The sequence below is a fragment of the Echiichthys vipera genome (assembly GCF_963691815.1).
Source record: "Echiichthys vipera genome assembly, chromosome: 12".
Classification (NCBI taxonomy): Eukaryota; Metazoa; Chordata; class Actinopteri; order Perciformes; family Trachinidae; genus Echiichthys; species Echiichthys vipera.
Window position 1 is genome coordinate 23,887,391 of NC_139837.1, and position 23,002 is coordinate 23,910,392.

The 23,002-nt window shown below is 42.2% G+C and overlaps 1 protein-coding gene across 2 annotated transcripts in view; it reads left to right on the top strand.

The window, feature by feature from the left end:
* LOC310954668 (protein jagged-2-like) overlaps positions 1 to 21,094 on the top strand; it is a 53,635-nt gene extending 32,541 nt beyond the window's left edge. Inside the window, exons 6-26 of one of the 2 annotated variants that reach the window (XM_083924275.1) lie at positions 285 to 415; positions 1,645 to 1,764; positions 1,888 to 2,001; positions 2,647 to 2,760; positions 4,380 to 4,493; positions 5,341 to 5,387; positions 5,788 to 5,961; positions 6,055 to 6,205; positions 6,333 to 6,497; positions 7,175 to 7,288; positions 7,947 to 8,060; positions 8,470 to 8,583; positions 8,759 to 8,875; positions 9,248 to 9,275; positions 11,144 to 11,229; positions 12,123 to 12,236; positions 12,372 to 12,487; positions 12,578 to 12,838; positions 14,098 to 14,229; positions 17,069 to 17,228; positions 17,597 to 21,094. In XM_083924275.1, the coding sequence (XP_083780401.1) occupies positions 285 to 415; positions 1,645 to 1,764; positions 1,888 to 2,001; positions 2,647 to 2,760; positions 4,380 to 4,493; positions 5,341 to 5,387; positions 5,788 to 5,961; positions 6,055 to 6,205; positions 6,333 to 6,497; positions 7,175 to 7,288; positions 7,947 to 8,060; positions 8,470 to 8,583; positions 8,759 to 8,875; positions 9,248 to 9,275; positions 11,144 to 11,229; positions 12,123 to 12,236; positions 12,372 to 12,487; positions 12,578 to 12,838; positions 14,098 to 14,229; positions 17,069 to 17,228; positions 17,597 to 18,108 (2,998 nt within the window). In that variant the 3' untranslated portion in view covers positions 18,109 to 21,094. The remainder of the gene's footprint in view (positions 1 to 284; positions 416 to 1,644; positions 1,765 to 1,887; positions 2,002 to 2,646; positions 2,761 to 4,379; positions 4,494 to 5,340; positions 5,388 to 5,787; positions 5,962 to 6,054; positions 6,206 to 6,332; positions 6,498 to 7,174; positions 7,289 to 7,946; positions 8,061 to 8,469; positions 8,584 to 8,758; positions 8,876 to 9,247; positions 9,276 to 11,143; positions 11,230 to 12,122; positions 12,237 to 12,371; positions 12,488 to 12,577; positions 12,839 to 14,097; positions 14,230 to 17,068; positions 17,229 to 17,596) is intronic. The other variant, XM_083924276.1, reaches the window with a different exon arrangement.
* Positions 21,095 to 23,002: the final 1,908 nt, after the last annotated feature.

Here is a 23,002-nt window from a genome sequence, read left to right on the forward strand (position 1 = left end):
TCTACTCTGCCACTGTTGCACTCACTGAACTCTGTTCTCTGTGGACTGTTTTTTATCTTTCAGTGACACAAAAGCAATAGTAAAACAGTATAAATGTCTCCATTTCAATTAAGAACCTTGTTACACACAGGAAGTTCTACAATCCAGGGAAGAAAGGAAGTTAGGGAAAAAGAGGGGAAGTAATGAAAGAAAGAAGACGTTTGTTAAAGTATCATAGTTCCTCCCAGGTGCACAGTATTTGTTAAATGATAAAAACCAACTGTCCTCCTCTGTGTGTGTTTCAGGTGTAACTACGGCTGGCAGGGTCCGCTTTGCGATGAGTGCTTGCCGTATCCCGGCTGTGTTCATGGTACCTGTAACGAGCCCTGGCAGTGCACCTGTGAGAAGAACTGGGGAGGTCTGCTCTGTGACAAAGGTCAGATCTCATCTCATTCTGCTGCACAATATTTACACATCCATCTTTTGAAGGGGCTAAATCAAAGACATTTGAACTCGCCTCAAGTCTAAAAGGCCTCTCTAGGTAATTTAACGGTTTTGTGTGTAACCTTTTTATTGCTAACTGGCTAAAAGGTTCTAACACAACTTAGAAAAATACTTTTTCTTTGTAAATTCACGGGACTGCAGAGTGTGTGTAGCGGAGGCACAGCACGTGTGGACTCTCTCGGGTTGTGGTGCTAGAAAGAAATATATTGTGGTTTTAGCTGCTTGAGTGGATAATGTCAGCTAATTCATCCAGACTCCCAGGGCTGATCTGTCTGGCTTGTGGTTTTTGCAAACGGAAGATTCATTCAGGTATAGTTAGGTGGCTAACGTTAGCTTGCTTGGTCACAAAAGAATGCTAACTGCAGGTTACTTAATGGCCACCGGTGTCGCTAATAAGGGTTGAAAGCTGAAAGATGCACAGAGAATTTTTAAAAGACTATTCTTGTTTTTTTTTAATCTCATATATTTCATGTTACATTACCTGTAGTGATTTCCAAAAGCATGATGCACTTTTTTTTGTACTTTTCAGCCAGACATTGGTTTGGTGGTCTGACTTGTTTGGGTTATAGTGATGTGCAAGATGTTATCCTGAAACAATAATTATGAAAAAAGTAAATGCAGACTTGAGATTCACTATGATGGGTTTCACAACTTTGGCTATTTTCAAGAGTTTGCCATTTGAATTTGAGAATGAATAGGAAAGAAACAGCACAGTGTGATTTGTAAGACACAAAAACAGAGTCTTTGTGAAGTATTTTTGATTTCCAGTATATGAACAAAAACACTGTAATACTGTGTGGCATGAGGACACAGTGTGATTGGTCAAGATCCAGAAGACTAAAGTAGACATTACATTTTCTGTAAATATGTTCTTACATTGTCTTCCTTGTAACCCACAATCAAAAGCTTTTGGAGGAAAAAAAATGAAATGAAGCCTGTTACAGCAAGTTATTTAAGTGTCTGTTAAACAGCATGGCCCTGTGGATGCAAAGTAACAGAGTTTTAATGATATTTTGATTGAGCTTTTGTACATCACTTAGCTGTCACTTAGGTGTCTCATGCCCCTAATATCACTGCAGAGAGATGTGCATCATCTGCTAAGCGTGTGTTTATACATCAACACACACGGAGTGGGTGACATCAATGTTCTTTGCTGTGCAGATCTGAACTACTGTGGGACCAACCGGCCCTGTAAGAATGGAGGGACGTGTATGAACACAGAGCCAGACGAGTATAACTGCGCCTGTCCAGACGGGTACTCTGGCAAGAACTGCGAGATCGGTGAGTCTCTAAATCAAATTAATCCAAAATCCATGTTTCTGTGCTATGTCACATTCTGGTCAGGTCTGAGGAACTAGATGAATCTGATTGGAGATTTACAAGCATTTCTTCTTTTCTCTGTAGCGGAACACGCCTGTGTTTCCAACCCCTGTGCCAACGGAGGGACTTGTCATGAAGTCCCATCAGGCTTCGAGTGTCACTGTCCAGCAGGCTGGTCTGGGCCCACCTGTGCTAAAGGTGAGCAGGGCAATGAGATCTACCATGCGCTCTGTTTATGTTTCTCCTCTCCAGTCACTGGTTGATCAGGAGAGTTAAACTAGGTCTAGGTCTTTGAGGACACAGAGGTTCTGTCTTCACAAGTTATTTTCTAGGATTTGAACAACCTGATCATGAAATTCTTTAGATTTAATATCATTAAATGTGTCCAAAAATGGTTGAGATTCCGTATTTTTCCACCACCATTTTTTCCACCATTTTATCCCTGGCAGTGTGTAGTGTACAATATATTCATCTATGAGGGGTTTTATGATGGAGTTTTGGAAATTAGGAACAGAACTAAACAATATAAGGTTGGAAAAAGCGAGGCACATCACGCTGCTTTTTAGTTGAAGACAGTCTGACCGGGCACCAAACGAATCACCTGTCCTCAGCCTTTATTGTGCTGTAAAGTTTTTTGCTCTTCTGTATAAACCAGAGGCACAAAAGCAGCGAGCAAAACTTGTCACTCTCATTGAAAACAATTTCAACAGGCCGCCCCGGGCTGCTGCTCTGTTTGATCAATGCCTAAATGTTCAGCTGGCTTCCTTCCAAAGAAGCTGATTGGTGATGCAAAGTGATATTCAAGTGATAAAGGCTCCAACATTAGTTTGGTTTATATTTCAGACACAGATGAATGTGCCTCCAGCCCCTGTGCTCAAGGTGGAACCTGCATGGACATGGAGAATGGCTTCGAATGCCTCTGCCCTCCACAGTGGACGGGCAAGACCTGCCAGATAGGTACGTCAGAAACAATAACATACGATGCTTTTGAATTGTTTTAGTAGACTTGTTGTGTGAATCTGATTATTGCTAAGGTACATTTTGGAGGGAATTTTTATCATCATTGTTGCATGTTGGGTGATATTTTGCTGTAATAAAGCAGGTGTGTGTTTTCGTGTGTGTTGTAACCTACAGTGAATGCCATGCGTCCCAATTCATTCCAGGAATCCCATGTGCTTGCACCGTTACAGAATATCTGGTTGTTTGTTTATCCTGCCGTGTCGTTTAACCAGTAGTAATGCTGCAGGAGGGGCACTAATTTCAAATGAGTGTGTGTGTGTGTGTTTGTGTATATGCACGCCAAACTGAGACACTTGCTGGGTATCATCTGCAACTCGAAGCCAGGTGACTTGAGTAAGGCTAAAAATAACCTCCCGCCTGGCAACTGCTAGCCTTGAGAAAAAATATACTCCACTGGGGGGTTATCTTTAGCTCCAGACTGGGCGTAACAGGGTTTGTATGTACGCTACGGTGAGGCGGCGCCCTAGCATGGCTGAGCCCTCACCCCCTTCGACCTCATCCAGGAAACACTTTATAACCTGTAAACATGCGCGAGGGAGCAACCGAAATGCTTCGGTTTGTGTTACGAATTATGTTATTCTCAGAGCGTTTCCCCTTTCAGGGAGTGGGGTGGTACCTGAGAGAGAGCGGGATGAGGAGGGAGGGGTCGGGTTTTGGGGAATGGGTTGGGTGTTTAGTTTCAGCAGACCAACAGGTGCCGCTTACCTCCTGGGAGTAGTATTAATGCACTGTCGGTTTATAGTGAGTGTGGCGGCGTGGTGGGCGCGGCGATAGCTGCCTCTGAAACTGACCACTTGGAATGCCGCAGGTTGGCCTTCAGGGAATGCAAAAGAGAGACATTATCCCTGAGGGAGGGTGAGGATAGAGCAGAGGGGCAATTGGAAAGCTGTGGAAGATATGAAACCCTGTCAGATATGAACTTCACCCTGTAAATGTTCTGGCAGTTTTACATGTTTGAAGAAGTCATTTACCCATAAAAGTCATGAAAGCAGTCTGACTACGTGGTACCAAGTAGCGTCGTATTAACAGAAAAGCTTAAAGTGCATATTAGAGACTTTACATTTTTTAGCCTGTAATAAATGTTTCACTTAAATATAATTTCTATTGCACAATAACATAAAATACATTTAATAAACCTTGAAATGCTGTAAATTAGTTTTAAATTGTAGAAGATGTTTTGACGCCTAAGTACGTGCTTCATTGAGGATTGTTATTCTAAATGATGAGGAAGGAGAAAAAGGAAGAAAAAGACGATAATTGAGCTGCAAAATAAGTTTGGATATTGCTTTACTGATGCAATCACCCTTTAAAACTTACTGCAGAGCGCCAAAACCCAAATATGCAAGCATTATGGAACATTTCTGAAATGGAAACCTGTGTTTTAAAAGCCAGTAATGTCACATAATCAGTGTCTGAAAGGGGCATAAGAGTTCAGAGAAGACCTCCACTCTTGGGCCGTTTATTTCAGTGTTGTACGACATGAAGCTACGCTTGGTGACGGGGCTTCTCGGTTCTCTTCATTCATTCTCTCTGTGTCTCTCATCTCCATTTTGCAGACATTAATGAGTGTGCGGGGAAGCCTTGCATCAATGCTTACTCTTGCAAAAACTTGATTGGTGGATATCACTGTACCTGCTTTCGTGGATGGGTTGGCCAGAACTGTGACATCAGTTAGTATCAATTCCGGCAATTATTAGTCTACAGCACCTTTCCACCTACTGTACCTGTAGCACCCTTAGACCAGAGGCCTGGTCTCTTTTCTGACTAGCTTCAGTTACACAAGCTTCTCTTCTTTTCTTATTCATTCCTTAGTCTTTCTGAAAGGCTGAAACATGTTTTTGTCCATATTTGTAGAGATTTTAGACTACTATTATTTTGGTTAGCATTGAACAGCTTCTTTGACAGCGTGCTAATGCTGCAGTTGTCCATAAGAAAGTAATCTTATCTGAATAGTAATTTATCTTAGAATATAGACACAAAAATGTTTTATAACTGCTCCCACAAGGGTTTGACAGCATGCTAATGTCTAGTAATATGTTGTAGTTTAAGGCTAGCTTAATAATCTGTGCTTTTTTCAGAAACACGTTGTGCCCTTTCAGAAAACCACAATGAAAGAAAGCCTGTGTTAAGTTAGAGAAGCTAGAGGAACAGAGCTAGCCAAGGGGTCTGAACCTCAGCGCTCCATTAATTCTCCCTTCTCTTGTCTCTCAGACGTCTGTTTATACCCGCCACACCCTGGCCTAACCCCTTCTAAAATATAAGACTAAACATTTTTCCTTTTCCCGGGTTGTTGTAAATCTTTCAGAGAAAATCTTGAGGGGTAGTTTTGTCTTCTGCAGTTTTGTTTCATTGCATGTTCTCACTGCACCTCCTCATTTGTATCTCCTCAGGCATGGATCAGTTTGCTTTGGTTGTATTGAGCACTTTTCTCTAGCAGCTGCATGTTTCAGTCCCAATGCATGTTCTACTTCCCCAGTTTGTCAGGCTCAAACTCTTCTCTGTTTGTTTGCTTCTCAGATGTGAACAGTTGCTATGGCCAATGTCAGAACGGAGGCACCTGCAAGGTGAGATTCACAAATGTGGAGGCAACACTGATGTCTGTGTTGCATTTATATAGCTTTAAATGTAACATGCTGCAGTAATACGTGCTGATCATCAAAGGATCTGTCAGAAGAGAAAAGAACATGCTTAAGGGTGTTATGGCTTTGAAACACTGGTTACTGAAAGCCTTTTTTCCCTTTTCTAATATTAGTGAATAAGTACAAAATCAAATAAAGTGCTGTCAGGAGGATGTAAACAAAATTGTAAATAAATGTTTTATACATGTAGTGATATAAATATTACAACATATAACTATATAACTATAACATCCATACCCCTTAAAAAATAATTTGAAATTTGAAGCGCTGCCACTTTGATCATCTGCATCTGAGTGAAATGTGACACCCAAGTTTTTTCTTTCAGGAGGTGGACAGAGGCTACCAGTGTGTTTGCCAGGCCGGGTACGTGGGTCGGCACTGTGAGTTTCAGAGAAACCGCTGTGCCAGCAGTCCATGTAGGAATGGTGGGCGCTGCCACGCCCTGCTGGACGGGTTCATGTGTGAATGTCTGCAGGGCTTTGCTGGAACAACCTGTGAGGTGAGGACTGCATCAGGCTAGTAAGATACAATTCACAGCTGTATTTCATTACTGGTGAGAGCACGTCTTTACCTCCCTGCTTTCCATCTGTAGGTGCAGAATGACCCGTGCAGTCCGAACCCATGTCACAATAAGGCTCAGTGCCACAGCGTGATGGGAGACTTTTACTGTAGCTGCCCCGACGATTACGAAGGGAAAACCTGTTCAGAGCTCAAGGACCACTGCAAGACCAACCGGTGCCAAGGTACCACAGAACCTGGACAATCCTCATAGCTCTGATTGCAACATAGATTTTGGTTAGAGACACAATTTATATTCCAAATTCCTGCCCTAATGATCTTTTTTCATCTTTTCATTTTTATCACCTCAAGTGATTGACAGTTGCACTGTAGCCGTGGCAACCAATGACACCCAAAAGCGGGTGTGGCACATCTCATCCAATGTGTGCGGTCCCCACGGTCGTTGCATCAGCCTGCCTGCCGGGAACTTCAGCTGCTCCTGTGAGCCGGGATTCACTGGCACCTACTGCCATGAGAGTGAGTCATTATTAGCTCGACACACATACATACACACACACACACACACACACACACACACACGCACACACACACGCGCACGCACACACACACACACACACACACACACACACACACACACACACACACACACACACACACACATAGACTATATTTGTCATCAGTTACCATCACTGGGAACCACATGATTCTTACGGTAATTCAGACTCCACTATCACTAATCATCACTCTTAGTTTAGTTTACAGCAGAAGGAAAAAAACTACACAAAGAAAAAATGCCGGAAAATGCAGAATACTTCTGTCACATCTGATAAATATTTTGTTGTTGTTGTTGTTGTTGTTGTTGTTTTGTTGTTCTCTCACAGGATGCTTTTCAAATTTTTCTCAAAATCAGACAGACCACCTGTTTTCTATAATTCTCAAAAACTATTCTATGAGACATGTTTTAACGACCAAAACGTACTGGTTGCAATTTGAAATATTCATATTTTCCAGTTTAGCAGACACTATAACAATAACTAAAACTGAAACCTTAAATGAAGAAACACGTAGGAACAAAGTGTATCTAAAATCTGGAATATTTGCATATCTTAGGATTTTAAGCCTTTTTTTAAAGTAAAAAAAAAAATGAAATAAATAACTTGACATCTCTAAATCTCCCCTCTCTCTGTCTGCAGACATTAATGACTGTGCATCATCCCCCTGTAAGAACGGAGGAACTTGCATCGACGGGATCAACTCCTTCCAGTGTTTCTGCCCAGACGGCTGGGAGGGCAGTCTGTGTGATGTTGGTGAGTGTGTGTGTATTTGTGTGTGTTGGTGCATGTTTTTGGGAGGTCAACGTGAGCAACAGCACCAGTATTCACATTTTAAGGAGGTCATACTGCCAGTGAGTCACATAGCCTGGGAGAATCCATCAGTGGCCTCCAGCAGCAGAGGAATGATCAGCAGTCTGAGAATCTTCTGGAAGAAAAAAAACAATAGAGGATTTGTTTTGTGCAGATTAAAGCAAGCAGGGGAAAAAAGTGTTAACTTAAGAAGCTGACTTACTCTGAATCAGTTTTTCTGACTCACATACAGATACTTACAGTACATTGGTCAGTGTGCACATTTGCAGATGACACAAGATTAGCTGTATGAAAAATTTGAAATATTTTATTAGTGAAACTATACCAAAATGATATCTTTAAAGCATCTAAGCAGTCTCCTCCTGTATATCAAACAATCACATGCATTGTCACAATCTTAAAATAACTAGTGCAGTTCCCGTTCAGAACGTGTCTGTTTGGATTGGGTTAATTGGCATTAAGTATTGCTCAAGAACCGCTCATCCAAACAACTTTGCAATGTACACTGCTCTACCTCAGGTTCTCAGTAATACACTCACCAAGTGTGAAGTTGATCAGATGGATGTGTTTTTTGAAAAATGCTTGTTTGACTTTGTTTCAGATGTGAATGAGTGCAACAGGAACCCCTGTCAGAACGGAGGCCAATGTGTCGACCTGCTCAACGACTTCTACTGCAACTGTGTGGACAACTGGAAAGGAAAGATCTGCCATTCACGTGAGTTAATACGTCTGTGTGTCCATGGATGTCTTTGTAAAAAGTGTGATAGAATAAATGTGGGAATTTCAGACGCCTGCTTTGTTATAAGATTTATTTAAAGTTGCAGTAGTTTATGAAAGAGGTCATGTTATAATGCAGCAAATAAGTGATAGAGCAAAAATTCAAGTAGAGCATCTCTGTCCTCATTTTCCATGTTCTCCTGCATGTCAGGTCTTATATATTTTAATGACCTCAGCCTCTTATTCTCCTCTCTGAGGCATGATACCCTCAGTGGCTGCTGTGCAGGCTTGTGCTGTCCTCAGACGGCGTCTCTGATCTGCACTTTGGAGCTCAAGTAAAGGCCGTTCAACACTGGCGCAGAGTCAAATGTTTTAAAATATTTTTTTCCCATGCTACCTCGTTTCAGGTGAGAGCCAGTGTGACTCCACTACCTGCAGTAATGGAGGGACGTGTTACGACCACGGAGACTCCTTCCTGTGTAGCTGCCCCTCAGGCTGGGGTGGCAGCACCTGCAACACAGGTCAGACGCTCACTGCTCTCTAATTACTCCTCTAAGTGGCATAAGAGTGTAACAAAAGGATGTGATATTACATAGTTACGATCTGTCAGACTGTGATCTCAGGCCCAAGAGCAGCTCTGGGTTACTATAAAGATTTTCATAAAAGGGGAATCTTTGTTTTTGTTTTGTTTTTTAGCCAAGAACAGCACATGTGACTCAGGTCCGTGTGAGAACGGAGGGACGTGTGTCGGAGGGGGAGACGCCTTCACCTGCATCTGCAAGGACGGCTGGGAGGGACCCACCTGTGCACAGAGTACGTTACAGTTAGACGCCACCGTTCATGATCAATATTTGCAGCTTGAGAGCGTCATTGGACAAGTCAAGACAGTTGCATGATTGTAGAGTCGGTCGTGTGAACATTAAAAATATGACAGTTCAGCAGCAATAATAACTGCCTATTATTTAGTGCCAAGGTCGATAAATCAACACTTTCCAAAGGTTAGATGTGTAATCAGGGCTCAGATGTTGCATGAATAACTTCTTTTTGACATCTCATGCAACTGAATCTTTTGTTTTAAAGTTATTCATTCTCAATTCAATTGATGCGTCCGGGTTTTAGGTTTTGACGGGAACTTAAATCTGAAAGTTACTGATTGTTCTTCGTTCTCTCTTATCTCTCTTGCAGATGTCGACGACTGCAATCCACATCCCTGGTAAGACAGATTTCTTTTCATCGTCATGTTCATATGCAATATTTTCACCTTGGATTTCCTCTCATGGCTGTGTAGAAAGAGAGAGAAGCCCTGTTACCTGCAGTTTTCTGCGATTGTTTCAAAGCATCTCTCTCTGTTTTAGTTGGAGTCTTTTTAAGTGCCAACAGAAGCAGCATTTAACCTGTAGGAACCTGTTTATGATGTCAAACATCTTTTTTGTATTAATCCCTGCAGATAGAGCTACACATCTTTAATTACACTTGGTTGTTAGGTTAAACTTGACTTCACTTGATCTTGGGAAATCTCAGCTCAGGTGGTCTGGACTGCAACCTTGATGACTATGTATCACTGCCAGGCGCTGCACTTTTTGATCTTCGCCCTTTGCTGTTATTAATGTAGAAACATTAGTTGACATTTGCATATTTTGTGAGTCACTCTGGATAAACTCCAACAACTTGAGATGCATCGTATGGACTTGAGAATATAAAAAAGAGCAGCTCTCATCCTGCGAATCTGATTTTCTGACCCCGATTTTTCTTGGTGGTGTGAGTGCAAGTGTTTGTAGGAAGGTGTGTGTGTGTGTGTGTGTGTGTGTGTGTGTGTGTGTGTGTGTGTGTGTGTGTGTGTGTGTGTGTGTGTGTGTGTGTGTTTGTGTGTGTGTTTATTGGTCTTTTTGGGCTTTTGTATGATAGAAGCAAATAGTGACTGCTGTGTGTTTCGTGTGTTGAAGAGTTTTCTGCTTTTTTCTGAATTTCTTATTTGTAAGTTTTAGGAAATTATTCATCTATTTTTATCATTTTATTGACACAATTTGTACAAAAACGCACAAGTGCAGAGAAAAACAGAGACTCCTGACAGCTTCTCTGAATCAGAGAGGGCTACCTAGGACAAAAGCCCCCCCCCTTCTCTCCTCCTCCTCCGCACCCTCCTCTACAATGACTGACAGGTGGATTAGTGGTGGTTTTTGGGACAAGGGGGTTGAGGGAGAGAGGAGCAGGAGAGTGTGAAGAGAGGGCTCGACCTGGGGGAAGCTGTGAGAAGTGGAGGTGTTGGGGGTTGGGGTTGGGGGTGGGGGGTGCTCAGTATGTGGTCAGCAGGGATTAACATATGAAGTCTGGACATTGATCAGGGATCAGCATCAGCCTGCTGACACTCAGGGTCTCCGCAAACTCTGCGGGAAAAAAAACAGTGTGATAATTTTTAGCTTCGAGGGCAGAACATGCCTCTGGACATCTGGTTTCTCAGAGAATGAACCAGGATCTGCGACACTCCCCAGCAGGAAAGTTTTCTTAAAAGGGATCATCACAGTGAAATTGAGGAAGTTTACAGCTGGCAAAGATAATATATTTTTGTATTACAGTAGATCCTTGCTGTGCAGAAAAGCAAAGTTATGTTGTTCAGTCATCATATGAAACTTTCCCAAGGGAATTATCACTTCCATATGAACTCCTTTTAAGGAATTATTAGGAAATAAGGAAACCTAAACCAATCCAGTTGACTTAGTTTACATCATGCAGCTGAGCAGGAATGATGAGACCCTCTGCTTAATTTTCTTATCACTTCTAATTGAAGAATCCATTAAATGGCAGAATTCAGGGACACATTTAGAACTGTTCCTACAGTTTGTTAATCCAGCCAGAGACCTCAGCACCACATCAGTTCTCAGAATCAAGTCCATCAGCTAAAAAAGTGTTTCCTGTGAAAGTCTTTAGACTGAGGGCATTCATTTAGTTTTCTAAAGGCCCACCTGCACAGAGAAGCTGAATGTTTTTCCCCTCAGTGAAGATTTGAAGAAACGTCACTATTTTCACTTTATTTGAGCCTGTCAGGTCTGAATTCACGTTGTTTCTTTCCGTTTCTCCCTGCAGCTACAACGGCGGCGTCTGCGTCGATGGTGTGAACTGGTTTCGCTGCGAATGCGCCCCGGGATTCGCCGGACCGGACTGCCGCATCAGTGAGTCCCTGGGAACCGGAGGGGGCGTGTGTGGCAGCAGGGGTCAGGTGGGCGGGGGGTCAGGGGTGAAAGGTTGCGGCGGGGGAGCGTGAGCCGATTGTTTCAGGGCGACAGATTAGGAAGCCTTTTAGGAAGACGGTCTTAACCTTTCCCCTCCGCGCTGGGCCAGGGGTCAGAGCTGAGGTTCGTCAGACGGGTCAGTGCGCTCTCCCGCGGCCTTCTGGGAGAAATCTCTTGAGAAAAGCCCCTTTCAGAACCAGAGTGTTATCCAATTGAAGCGTTTCAAACCAACTCCTATAAACCCTTTGTGCAAAGAAGGATCCTCTAAATTCCATCACTCATTGAACATATTTGAATATATCATTCAAACCTCTCAAAGCTCCGTTTTTTCTCAGCTGATTTTTCAGGCTTCAAAAAGAGAGAGACTTAAAGGAGAGATCAACAATGCAAGTAAGACCTGTGTGAAAGGTTTGATAAAAACGCATCAGCCTTGTCTTTCCTCCCTGTAATTAATAGGTATTTTATAACCAAAATCAATAAGAGACCATAGATGTTACCTGTTTCCTATTGAAAAAAGTTCCCACGCATCCTGGGAAACCTGGACATTTAGATACTGGTTTAACAGTCATGGAAGCGTATTCAAATGATCAAATATCCTGAAAACAATCTATGGTGTCCTGGAAAATTGTAATCATATTTTAACCCCTCTCTCAGATCACCTACGGTTTAGCAAAGCAGGATGCTAGCTTTTCATTTCAGCTCCCATGTCAGTCAACCTGCGTCAAGTCAATACTCGGCCTGCCAGTAAATTATATGACCGTTTGTCCTGGAAAGGGATTTTTTAACCCTTGTCCCATAAATTCTTAATAACAGCTGTGTGGTTTCTTTTACAGATATAGACGAATGTCAGTCCTCTCCTTGTGCTGAAGGTTCAACCTGCATGGATGAAATCAACGGCTACCGCTGTGTTTGTCCTCCAGGACACGCTGGACCTCGCTGTCAGGAGTGTGAGTACCGTAAATCTTTTTATTATTATTATTGGGTTTGGTGGATTTCATGCGGTGCATTGGTGCATCAGTAAAGGAGATGATTGACAGCTGAGCCACCCCCTTTTGTTCTCAACCTCTCTTTGTTCTCTACAGTCATCGGTCTCGGGAAGTCTTGTCGTCATGCTGGTTTGCAGTTTCCTCACGGCAGCCGGTGGGAGGAAGAATGCAACGCCTGTCAGTGTGTCAATGGATACGTTCGCTGCTCCAAGGTCAGCCTACGAATAATGATGTTGTACACTGACATCTGTCCGTCATTGTTGCACTACGGAGAGTAAAAGACTGAAGCCGTGTTGTTCCAGGTGAGGTGCGGTCGTCGGCCCTGCCTTCTCCAGAAGGCTCTGCCTCCGCCGGACGCGAGCCCTCCGTCGTGCCCTGGAGGTCACGAGTGTGTGGAGCATCAGTTCCTCACCTGCTTCTCGCCGCCCTGTCACCAGTGGGGCGTGTGCTCGACACCCGACCCCCCAACACCCCTGCACACCCAGTGTGAGCCTAACAGCGGTTACCTCGACAACAGCTGTGCTCGTATCACTCTCATCTTCAAAAAGGACAAAGTGCCGCAGGTGAGGGACTTTTTTTGTGTAGAGAACTGATGGTGCTGCTGTGACTACAGTGAGTAAACTCACTTGGAGAGAAAAGTCTGGAGAGACAGAAACCACCAGCAAACCTCCAGTCCAGCCACTGGGTAATTTTTTGTTCTTGTTGAAGTGTCACGTCATAACAACACATTTGAAATCATTTTCCTCCCACCCTGGATTGTTAACATTTGATAATTGCTGGATTTTTAAACAATCCAGGGTAGGTAGAAATAATTCCTTCAAACTAAAACCCGTAAACACACACATGTCATTTCTCCAAGGCGTACATCAACAGTACGATCTGAACTCTTGACAGTGTGCAGTTGATTGTCTCATGATATAAATCCCCACATCGCCCAATCCTGCTATGCATCATGTAACTTCTCTGTGAAGACGCCGATGTTTGGTAGAAAGCAAATCACGGCGGGAAGAAAAGTCAGTGAAGCTGCAGTTTTTAATCAGATCTGGACTAAAAACGGTATGTGGTGCAGGGCTGCACGATATAAGGAAAATGTGTAATTGCACCATGAGTCTCCGTATTGAAAGGCTATCGATCACATTTGTATCATTAATTTCGTTAAATATATATTGAAAACAATGGCAAGAACCCCACACACTATTACTTATTATCATTATTAAGGTCAAAGTTTGTGAAAGTATTTTCCATTGTTTTCAGGATTACACTTATTAATACCTATTTTAAATATATTAAAATGATCATGGTGTGATTTTTGACTTGTCTCTGCAGCACCACACGTCAATGAATGGGGTGGGGAAAAAGCTAACAGCGGCTTTAAAAAGATGTAATTTCAGTCAGAAATTAGTTTTCTTGAAGCTGCCTCTTTAATGGAGGGCCAAGACTTTACCTCCAACTACAGTAAAGTCCACAAACGTCCAGTTAAAGCTGCAGACGCTCTCTCTCCTCTATGAAGCTCCTCTCTTCAGTCCAGATGGTGCTTCTGTTGTTTTCTGCTGTATCATGAAACCTTAACTGGCCCCCTGCGGCAGGCCTCAATAAAGTTTTCTGAATGGAATTGAATCCGTTCATCTGACAAGATACTGATCTAAGATCTGAGCCGCCATGTCCCCCGCTGGGCAGAGTCTTCTGATTGGCTGCATCTGAAACAGACTTAGGAGGAATTAGAAGCTGATTGTTCCTTGCCAGCAGTGCAGATGCTAATCTGTCTGTGTGTGTGTGTGTGTGTGTGTGTGTGTGTGTGTGTGTGTGTGTGTGTGTGTCGCAGGGCACCACTGTAGAGAACATCTGCTCCGAGCTGAGGTACCTCCCTGTAACTCAGACGCTGGCCGAGGAGCGAGCGCTGCTCATCCTCTGTGACCTGTCCTACTCCAACAGTGACGCCGTGGAGGTCGCCATGGTGATTATTACACACACACACACACACACACGCACACACGCACTCCCCCCCCCACACACACATACACATTAATATACAGTATTGGCCCAATAATGGAAGTGTCTTTGGTGGTGGTCTTTATTTAAATGTATTATGCTATATATATATATATATATATATATATATATATATATATATATATATATATATATATATATATATATATTATCATTATGTTTCACTGAATGCTGTCTTGTACGAGACAGTTTGTAAAGAACAGTTCAATGAGATTATCTTGACCGCTTTATTAAGGGATGAAACTGAAACATAGAACACCAGAAATGATTTTTCATTAAAGATGAACATCGCAGTGTTTGAAGGACTCTTTGACATAAACTGTATCAGGAGGAGAAGTGTATTCTTTCATAAACAAACACATGCACAGATCAGGATCCTTCTCTCCTTCTCTCCATCTCACTTTCCCTCTTTTCTTCTCTTGTTAAAGTACCCTTAATTTGTCAATTTGCAAATGGTTTCCAGGAAAAGGTTCAGATTTTTACTGGACTCTTCCCTCTTTGTGTAAAAAAAGAAAAGAAAGAGAAAAGAAAAAGACAGAAGAGGGAGAGGCGTTTTGAAGCTTTTAACATCTGGATGAGATTTACCGTTTATGGATGGACACCTTGCTGATCTTTGTCTCTGCTCTCCCTCTTCTTCTCTTTCTCCTTCTTCTCCTTCTCTTGGCCACCCAGACTCGGGGGAAATCAGTCACTTCGGGACTGTAAGCTTTTAATGGAGGGGATTAGTTCTTGTTGCTCTGATGTTTGTAGGCCTGTTTTGAGTGACAGATACAGGAAAAGGCGTAGCAAACCTGACATCCACCCAAACTCCACAACAAGCATTTCATGAGAAAAAAAAAACCTCACTCCCACTTGCTGCCGACTTGTGCTGCAGCAAAAATGTCAGCGTTCATTTCCAAGTGTGGGTGAAATATTTAATCGCAGCGAGTCGTGCTGCTGCTCTGTGTCGATTTATTCTCTTCCAAAAGCTCTCGGTGTGTTTGTAAACCCCTCTGAAATGCTCTGCTGCAAGGCCTCCAACCTGGGCAAGAAACAAGTGGTTCAGTATGTTTCAGTGTGTGTGGGACTGGATGAGGAGCGCCCGGTTTGTCTTCATTTGAAAGGGATTTGCTTTATCTTGACATGTGGAGCCTGCGTCAAGTGTGTGGGAAGGAAAATTAAGAGATCTTCAAGTCCTTCGAGTAGTTTTAGAAACACGTCCTTGAGAGCCATGTTAGACTTTTTTTTACATCTGGCTGGTTCAGCACAAAGTCCTTTAAAGGCTCCATCAGATCCTAAACCATGTGGGTTTTTAGAGACCAGTACTGATTTTAGAGCAAAATAGTGAATTTCTATGTGGATTGGGCATCAATCTAGCACGGATATGATTCAATTTAATGTGTCAAATCATAACAAAAGTTATCTCAAGACTCTTTCCACATACAGTACGTCTAGATACCCCAACAGTACGTCTAGATACCCCAAATGCACCTAATGATATAATATTGAAAATAGTCCCGAACAAAAGCACCATTTCCTCTAGTTTGAGCTTTCGTTAGTGCTTCGCCCGGGTGCACTTCCTATCCCGCTGTTAAGACGTGACGTAACACATCCGGGTCCAAGCCATTCCGAGCCTCATATTTCTCCAACACTACAGTGCCGTGTTCCCTGTTGTTTGAACAGAGTTTTTAAAAAACAACGTAATTGTCATTTTACCTCTTTCTTATTGATGAAAAAGATGTCCAACTGACGAAAGAGGTATGTCTGTTTTGTTTGGACCTGGAAATCGTATTTTGAAAGTGTGTTAGGTCAGACTTAACAGCCAAAAAGATGATGGGCAGCTTTAAAAATAAAATACTATTACAACACCTCTGTATTCTAACAATATCTTCAACAAAGCTTTGGATGCCAGCTCTCAGTAGAGGATTATTTCAGACACACTCAGCAGGACTGAGGTCGGACACTCAGCCTGTGTCGCTGTGATGAGCCCTGTCAATCACTTTGGGGGCGGGGCTAGAGGTGTGTGAATGAGCTGCTGATTTTCTCAGGAGAAGAAAAGAGGAGTGTTTGTCCCCGGCCGAGCAGGGAGCACAGCTGGCCTGTTCTCTATTGTTTGTCCTAATTGAACTGCACAGCACACAGCTAATCCCCCTCTGTCCCCACACCACCTCCTGCTCTCACCCTCAGCACCTTATTAGGCAATTAACTCCACCCTCTGTGGTCTCAGCGGGGGGGTCCCCAGCCTGCCAGATGTTAGGATGAGAATCTCTTTATTCTGACGGATGAATGTGTGTTTTTTCTTTCTCTTTTTTGTTGTCCTGCATAGCCTCAAGCCCCACTCTGACCATTTGGCAAATGGCCTTTATTTTCTTTCTCTACCAACTGAATCTGTGCTGATTCTTCACTAAACCTCATGCTCTTGCATGTCTCACCCGTTACCTCGAAATGAACTTTTATTTTAATTATTGCAGGCAATTTCTCAAAGTGTACCACATAGTTTTAGAGTGTATTTGGATTCCCTGTCATTTTCAGAAGTTAAAACAATGTAGTTGAGAGCAGTGAGCCTTTTCTGGATGTTAATGGATCCTCTGACATCAAAGTCTCTTTTTCAACATGTGGTATGCAGTAAAACAATCTGTAAAAACGAATCCCTGTCTCTCTCTCTCTCTCTCTCTCTCTCTCTCTCTCTCTCTCTCTCTCTCTCTCTCTCTCTCTCTCTCTCTCTCTCTCTCTCTCTCTCTCTCTCTCTCTCTCTCTCTCTCTCTCTCTCTCTCTCTCTCTCTCTCTCTCTCTCTCCTGTGCAGTCCTTTGAGCAGGATGGAAGGTCGAAGGACAGCGATCGCGGGCAGATCCAGAAGGCAGCCAGTGGCATCATCAGCGCCCTCTCCAAACGCCACAACAGCACCGTCATGCTGGCCGTGGTGGAGGTCAAAGTGGAGACGCAGGTGGAGCCGTCGCCTGTTGGTGAGTCAATTATCCCTAAATGTTGTTAAATAGGGAAACGATCAAACTGGGAAGAACATGAAGTAGTTCTATCCTTTAGACCAAAAAGAACATCTTCACAGCAGTTCTTAATGTACATGCATTGTTTTGATTGTGTGAAAATTCACAGTGTTCGGGCATACACAGATTGCATTTCTTGCCCACCATTGTTTTTTTCTTTTTTAAAATAGAATATAAACACATTTAGTTCATTTTTCAGTATCAGCAGTCAGGTGAAAGTGGCTGCTGCGTTCATTCACAGGAGATTTCATGAGCTTATTAACAGGAGGGATATCATCTTTATTTTCCTACAGAGTCTTTCTAACATCACCTCCGTCTTCCTCCTTCAGGTTACCTGGTCCCAGTGCTGTGCGTCGTCTTCAGCGTTCTCTGGATCTTCTGCATCGTCGTTTGCGTTTGGTGGACACGCAAGAGGAAGAAAGAGCGTGAGAGAGCTGCCAGACCAGATGACACGACCGTCAACAACCAGCTGGAGCCGCTGCGGAGCAACGCCCTCAAGGACAACCGCGGCAAAGACATTCAATACGAATGCAAGAAACTGATGGGCCCCTCCGACAGGATGTGTGACGGGGCAGAGGGTGAGGAAGAAGGGGAGCAGGAGGAAGAGCAGGAGGAGGACGAGGAGAGGGCGTTGGGAATGGGGGAGAAGTGTCCGCCACAAAAGTGCCCTGGAACAGGAGCACAGGACAGGGGGTTGATGGGTAAGGGAGGGGTTATCTGCACGTCACGCAGCGGCCCGGTCAAGGCGCCGCACCGGACAGCATACAGCCCCAAAGACAACCGGTGTAAAAACCTAAATGCCGCCAAGCTCAGCGAGGACATTAAAGACCACTATGTATGAACACATGAGAGCAGCAGGGACCTTCCTGAATGAGAGAAAAAAACAACTGCGATGTCTTCAACATCACTGAATTTTCAACTCTTAAAAGCACCAAAAGTGAAGATTACAGATGCTTTCATTTTGTTTTTGTTTTTTTATTGGTTATTTAACTTAACTCTGCTGCACGGATCCTTTTTTTTAACCAAAAACCTACAAAAAAAAGAGAGAAAAACAACCAAAAAAAGAAGAAAATACACATCACAGCTTCTGGTTTTCTCCTCACAGTGATGGAATCAAGAAGAATTTTCTTTTCTGCACTCCTGATTTGTTTTCTGTTTACGAACTCAGAACTAACGCTTCACTGTTCTCTTCTGGACCTTTGAGATTTAACCGAACGTCATCGGCTGGCAGCTGTCCGCATCGCCTCTCCTGTCTGCCTTAGCCCGAACCTGCTGGGCCTTTTCTACAATGTCTTCATATCATGTCTTTTTATAAAACAAAACTACCCAAAAAAAAGTTTTATATCCATTTAAGTCCTTAAAAGTTGGCAAAGGAATCCACATTTTTTTGTTTACATTCATAAACATCTTTCCCATTTAGTATTGAGGCTTAAAGGTTCTTGCGTATATCCTTTATAATAATGATGATGCCACTGCTTCCTGCGAGTCTACACCATGATTTTTTCAGTATTTTCTTTGGTAGTGCCTTCAGCCCTTTAGTTTTCTCCTTCTCTCTCCTCCTTTAGGGTTTATGCAGAATTTCAAAGACACATAAAGGGAAAGACAGCTCTACACACCGCAGTAATGGTTATTTTCTTTGTACATATGTAAATATAAATAAATGGCTGTGTATATTTGAATTTAGTAACTAAAGTGATGCTTTGTATCATAGTTATTCTAAAGTTTTTGTGGTTGTTTTTTTTAATGATGTCATTCCATTTATTAGTGTCTGTTGACACTATGACATGTTTTATACAGTTTTTTTTTCTTTGGAATCATTGGTTTAAAAAAGAAAACAGGTCACGATTGTTTGTCTTTCTGTTCTGATTATGTGTTCCAGCTGTTAAAAACACAAATACAGAGTTGTTTGTCAGGCCTGTGAATCACTGAGAGAGGGTTGGGATGTGAGCAGACCCCCCCCCCCCACCGGCTCCATTCATTCTTTCCTGCTTTTTTCTCATTTCAGTGCTGTTCTTTCACATCCGACTGTATGTATGTAAATAATAAAGCCACCCTATCAGCGTCAGTGAGGTCATACTGAGCGACCTGGCAGCAGCCTGCAGGCCAAAGTGTTTGCCTTCCTTGTAGTGTAAGATATTTGTCATGGTCTTTCTCCCAAAAGTCTGGAGAAGTGAGACATCATCAGTCATTATAGCACGTGCCTGGACCCTCCTCATCAGCCCACAGTTGGCTTCTACTTTAAAGTGATGCATGCAGTGATGAAGACACGCCGGGTGAATAGGGTCATGACAATTCATCAGTTGATTAACAACATTAAGACAAATACTTTTCATATTACAAGTTTCGTTAAATATTGTTTAAATTTGCAAATTAGAGTTTACTTTGAAATTAGAGATGGATTAGTGTCAACAGTTTTTACAGGTATCTGTTTTAATAACAGCCATAAAAAACAAAAACAATTTTCTCCAGGTTGTTATGAATCAAATGTTGTCTAAATGAGGCTGTGAATGTAAAAACATTTAGAATATAGAGAGGAATGAAAGTGAAAAGTTTGGTGTCTGTTAGTGCTGCTGAAGTGCAGATTTAAAAGCATTTCAACGGATTTACTGTCAAATTCAAACATTTTCAGACACTACAGGTGAATAGAGTTAAAAATATTAACTCACAGAAACCTCCTCAGTCGATTACTGACATGAAGACAAATATCTTTTGTATTACAAGTTTATTTCTTAATCATCTACTGTTAACTATTGTTGAAATCTACAATAAGTCAAATACATGTTTTCTTTTCACCAGTCTGAAGAAAATAGCCCCAAATCTCAAAATGCATGAAAAAAATGGTGTCTCGTTTTAAAGAAACTGGTCTGGTGTATTTCTGCACTTTTTTATCCATCAGTATCATGGAAAATAACTTAAGCTGTATCCAAAATGACCCCCTTATTTATTTATTTAATACTCCCATTATGAAAAACAGTCTGATTTTCTAAAGTGAGATTTTTATACGGTTAAATAAAATCATGGGATGTATTCGTGCATCATTACTATCCTTCTTTTTTGTTTCATAATTTTTTATCCTACCAGATCAAAAGTTCTGAGGAGCTCTGCTGCAAGCTGCCTAATCTATTACTCGCTCTTAATAAGGGACTCATATTGCACAAGAAACAGTAAAGTCGCCCTGTGCTGCATCAGAGAATCGGGTCTGATGCATCTAATTTTCCCGTGCACACTTAGAGGTCACAGGATTCACTGCTGCCCGTCCTTCCCTTCAGCCTGCTTTTATTTCACGTATGAACTTTCTCTTTTACAGTCTGTTGAGTGGAGACGCCATGCAGGGCAGCAGGGTGTTCATAGCCCTGTTGTAAGACAGTGAATTGACAAATCAAATGTGTGTGGTTCTGCATGGACTCACAGTGGATGAGTTTGAATCCTAACTGTTTTCCCCTGTTAAGCCCCACCTCTCCTCGTGTATCTATTCTGGTCTAATGAAGGGAACAAGTTGTATTGTTGTTGATGTTACCCGCTGTTTGTTAAAGAGTCTGTTTCTGCACTAAAACACACAGGAGAAGAGAAAGCATTTCCTCCACTAATGCTTTAGTTTTTCGGGAGTAAAAAAAAAAAAGAGTCAAATGTTTGTGAATAAATATTATGTTTTCAATCTTTTCTGTTTTTCTTAATAATGCTGATCCAAATTCATATTATGTCAGTAAATCCTACGTTGTGTGCGTCCCACAGGAGGGGCTGAATGTGCAGAACGTTGTAATTATTTTGTACAAAATTTGGTAAAAGTCTTGGTTTGTTAGTGGAAATTTTTTTGTTTGTTCTTAGAACAGCCCTATTATTTATTAAAGTATTTTATACCAAAGTTCATTTTGTTTGGTCTTTTTTGTATGTGCAGTAATTACTCCAGTTGACTTAACAAATCAGAACCTTGAAAAAGGATCTTAAATACTGTTTTTAAGGCTACATATATGATATAACTGAGGACAGTCTAACAATGTGAAGAATGATAAAGCTAACAAACAAAAAGATCCTGCAGAAGGCTTGGATGGAGCAACTTGTATTGCAGGGCTTGGATGGAGCAACTTGTATTGCAGGACATGTTTGCTCTTGTATAATAATACAGTATTATATCAGAGGGTCATTTCTTTGCAACATCTACTCTGCGGATGAGCTCATGCTATGCTCGAAGCAGCAGTAAATGGTTGGGGTGTGGTACAAGCCATTGGAAATAATGGGTTCAGGAGCATTCAGAGTATTTGTACACTGGGGATCAAAATTAGAGAACAAATGATTAATTCTTGATTTATAATGAAATACTAAAGTGCATGGGGACAGAGAGGACAGGATGATGAGAATTCTCTCAATGGGGGAATCAGTTCAACACTGCAGCTGGAGTTGCTCGCCAGTTCAGTGCTGAACAAGGCAAGGGTCTGTCTCTGCACACAGTGTCCCGTCATTTAAGACTTTTTGGACTGAAAGCCCCCTCTGCAGTGACCAAACCTCTCATCAGCAGAAATAATAAAAAGGCTAGACTTGCCTTTGCTGAGGAGCATGTTGTGTGGACAGAGGAGAACTGGTCCAGAGTGACTTCAGTTTATTTGGGTCTGATGGAAACAGTATGTTGGGCATAGGACTGGGGAAAGACTGAACCCAAAGTGTGTAAAGAAGTCAGTTCCATTCGAAGGAGGAAGTGTCATGGTTTGGGGATGTTTTCTGCAGCAGAGTTGGGCCTCTTGTACAGCTACATTGCATGCAAATGTTTATGTGAACCTCCTTCAGCAACATGCAATACATTCACTGCAACTGTCTCCCAATCAGCTGCAATTTGCATGCAAGACAATGTCCCCTGTCACACTGCAAAACAGGTGAAGCTGTTCCTTGAAGCTAAGAATATTGAAACAATGAAATGCCCGGAGTCCAGACCTAAACCCCGTAGAGAATCTCTGGAAAATCCTTGGCAACAAAGTAATTTCTAAGAAACCCACTCCAGTTAGTGAACTGTGGAAGAGTCAGAATGAACCAAGATCAAACCAGAGCAGTGTGAGAAACTAGTGATGTCCTGTGGGTGCAGATTTGCTGAAGTCATTCAAAGCTGTGGTCTCTACACTTCCTGTTCATTTTTTAATCCTAGAGAAGAAAACATTGTTGAAATCTTCTCTTCTGACAGAATGGTTACTGTTCTCTAATTTTGATCTTCAGAGTATATAAAAAAAATGATATAAAACAATAATAACATTATCAAAGCTTGAAAGATCTGCCCTGTTGCTAATATATGATTGAACAATTGCTGTTTTGGTGAGAGGTTTAGTTTCATTAAAACTACAATCAAATGTTCTATAACAAGTGTTTGATTAATTAAAAAAAATGTCAGTTGATAAAATCACTCATTGTCTGACCCTTTGAAGTCAAAATGAGATTTGTAAAAAGTCCCATGTAGTCCTGGAAAATCCTGGAAACTCATCAGTTTAAAAATTAAGTATTAAAACCTTGTACAGTCACCAGGCAGCCAATCGGGCACCTCTCTCCCTCCCACCTCATTTAGCGCCAGACCAATTAGGTGAGTCCTCTGCGTGCCCCCATCTGCCCCTCTAATGACACTGGGAAATGATTAACATTAGCCCTCTCTGCATGAAAGCCTCCCGGCAGCTGTGCTGGATATCCATAATGCTTGGTGGTGGGACGTTATGTGCCGTGCTGTGTGTTCATTAACCCGGCAGTTGTTTTGGGAAGAATGG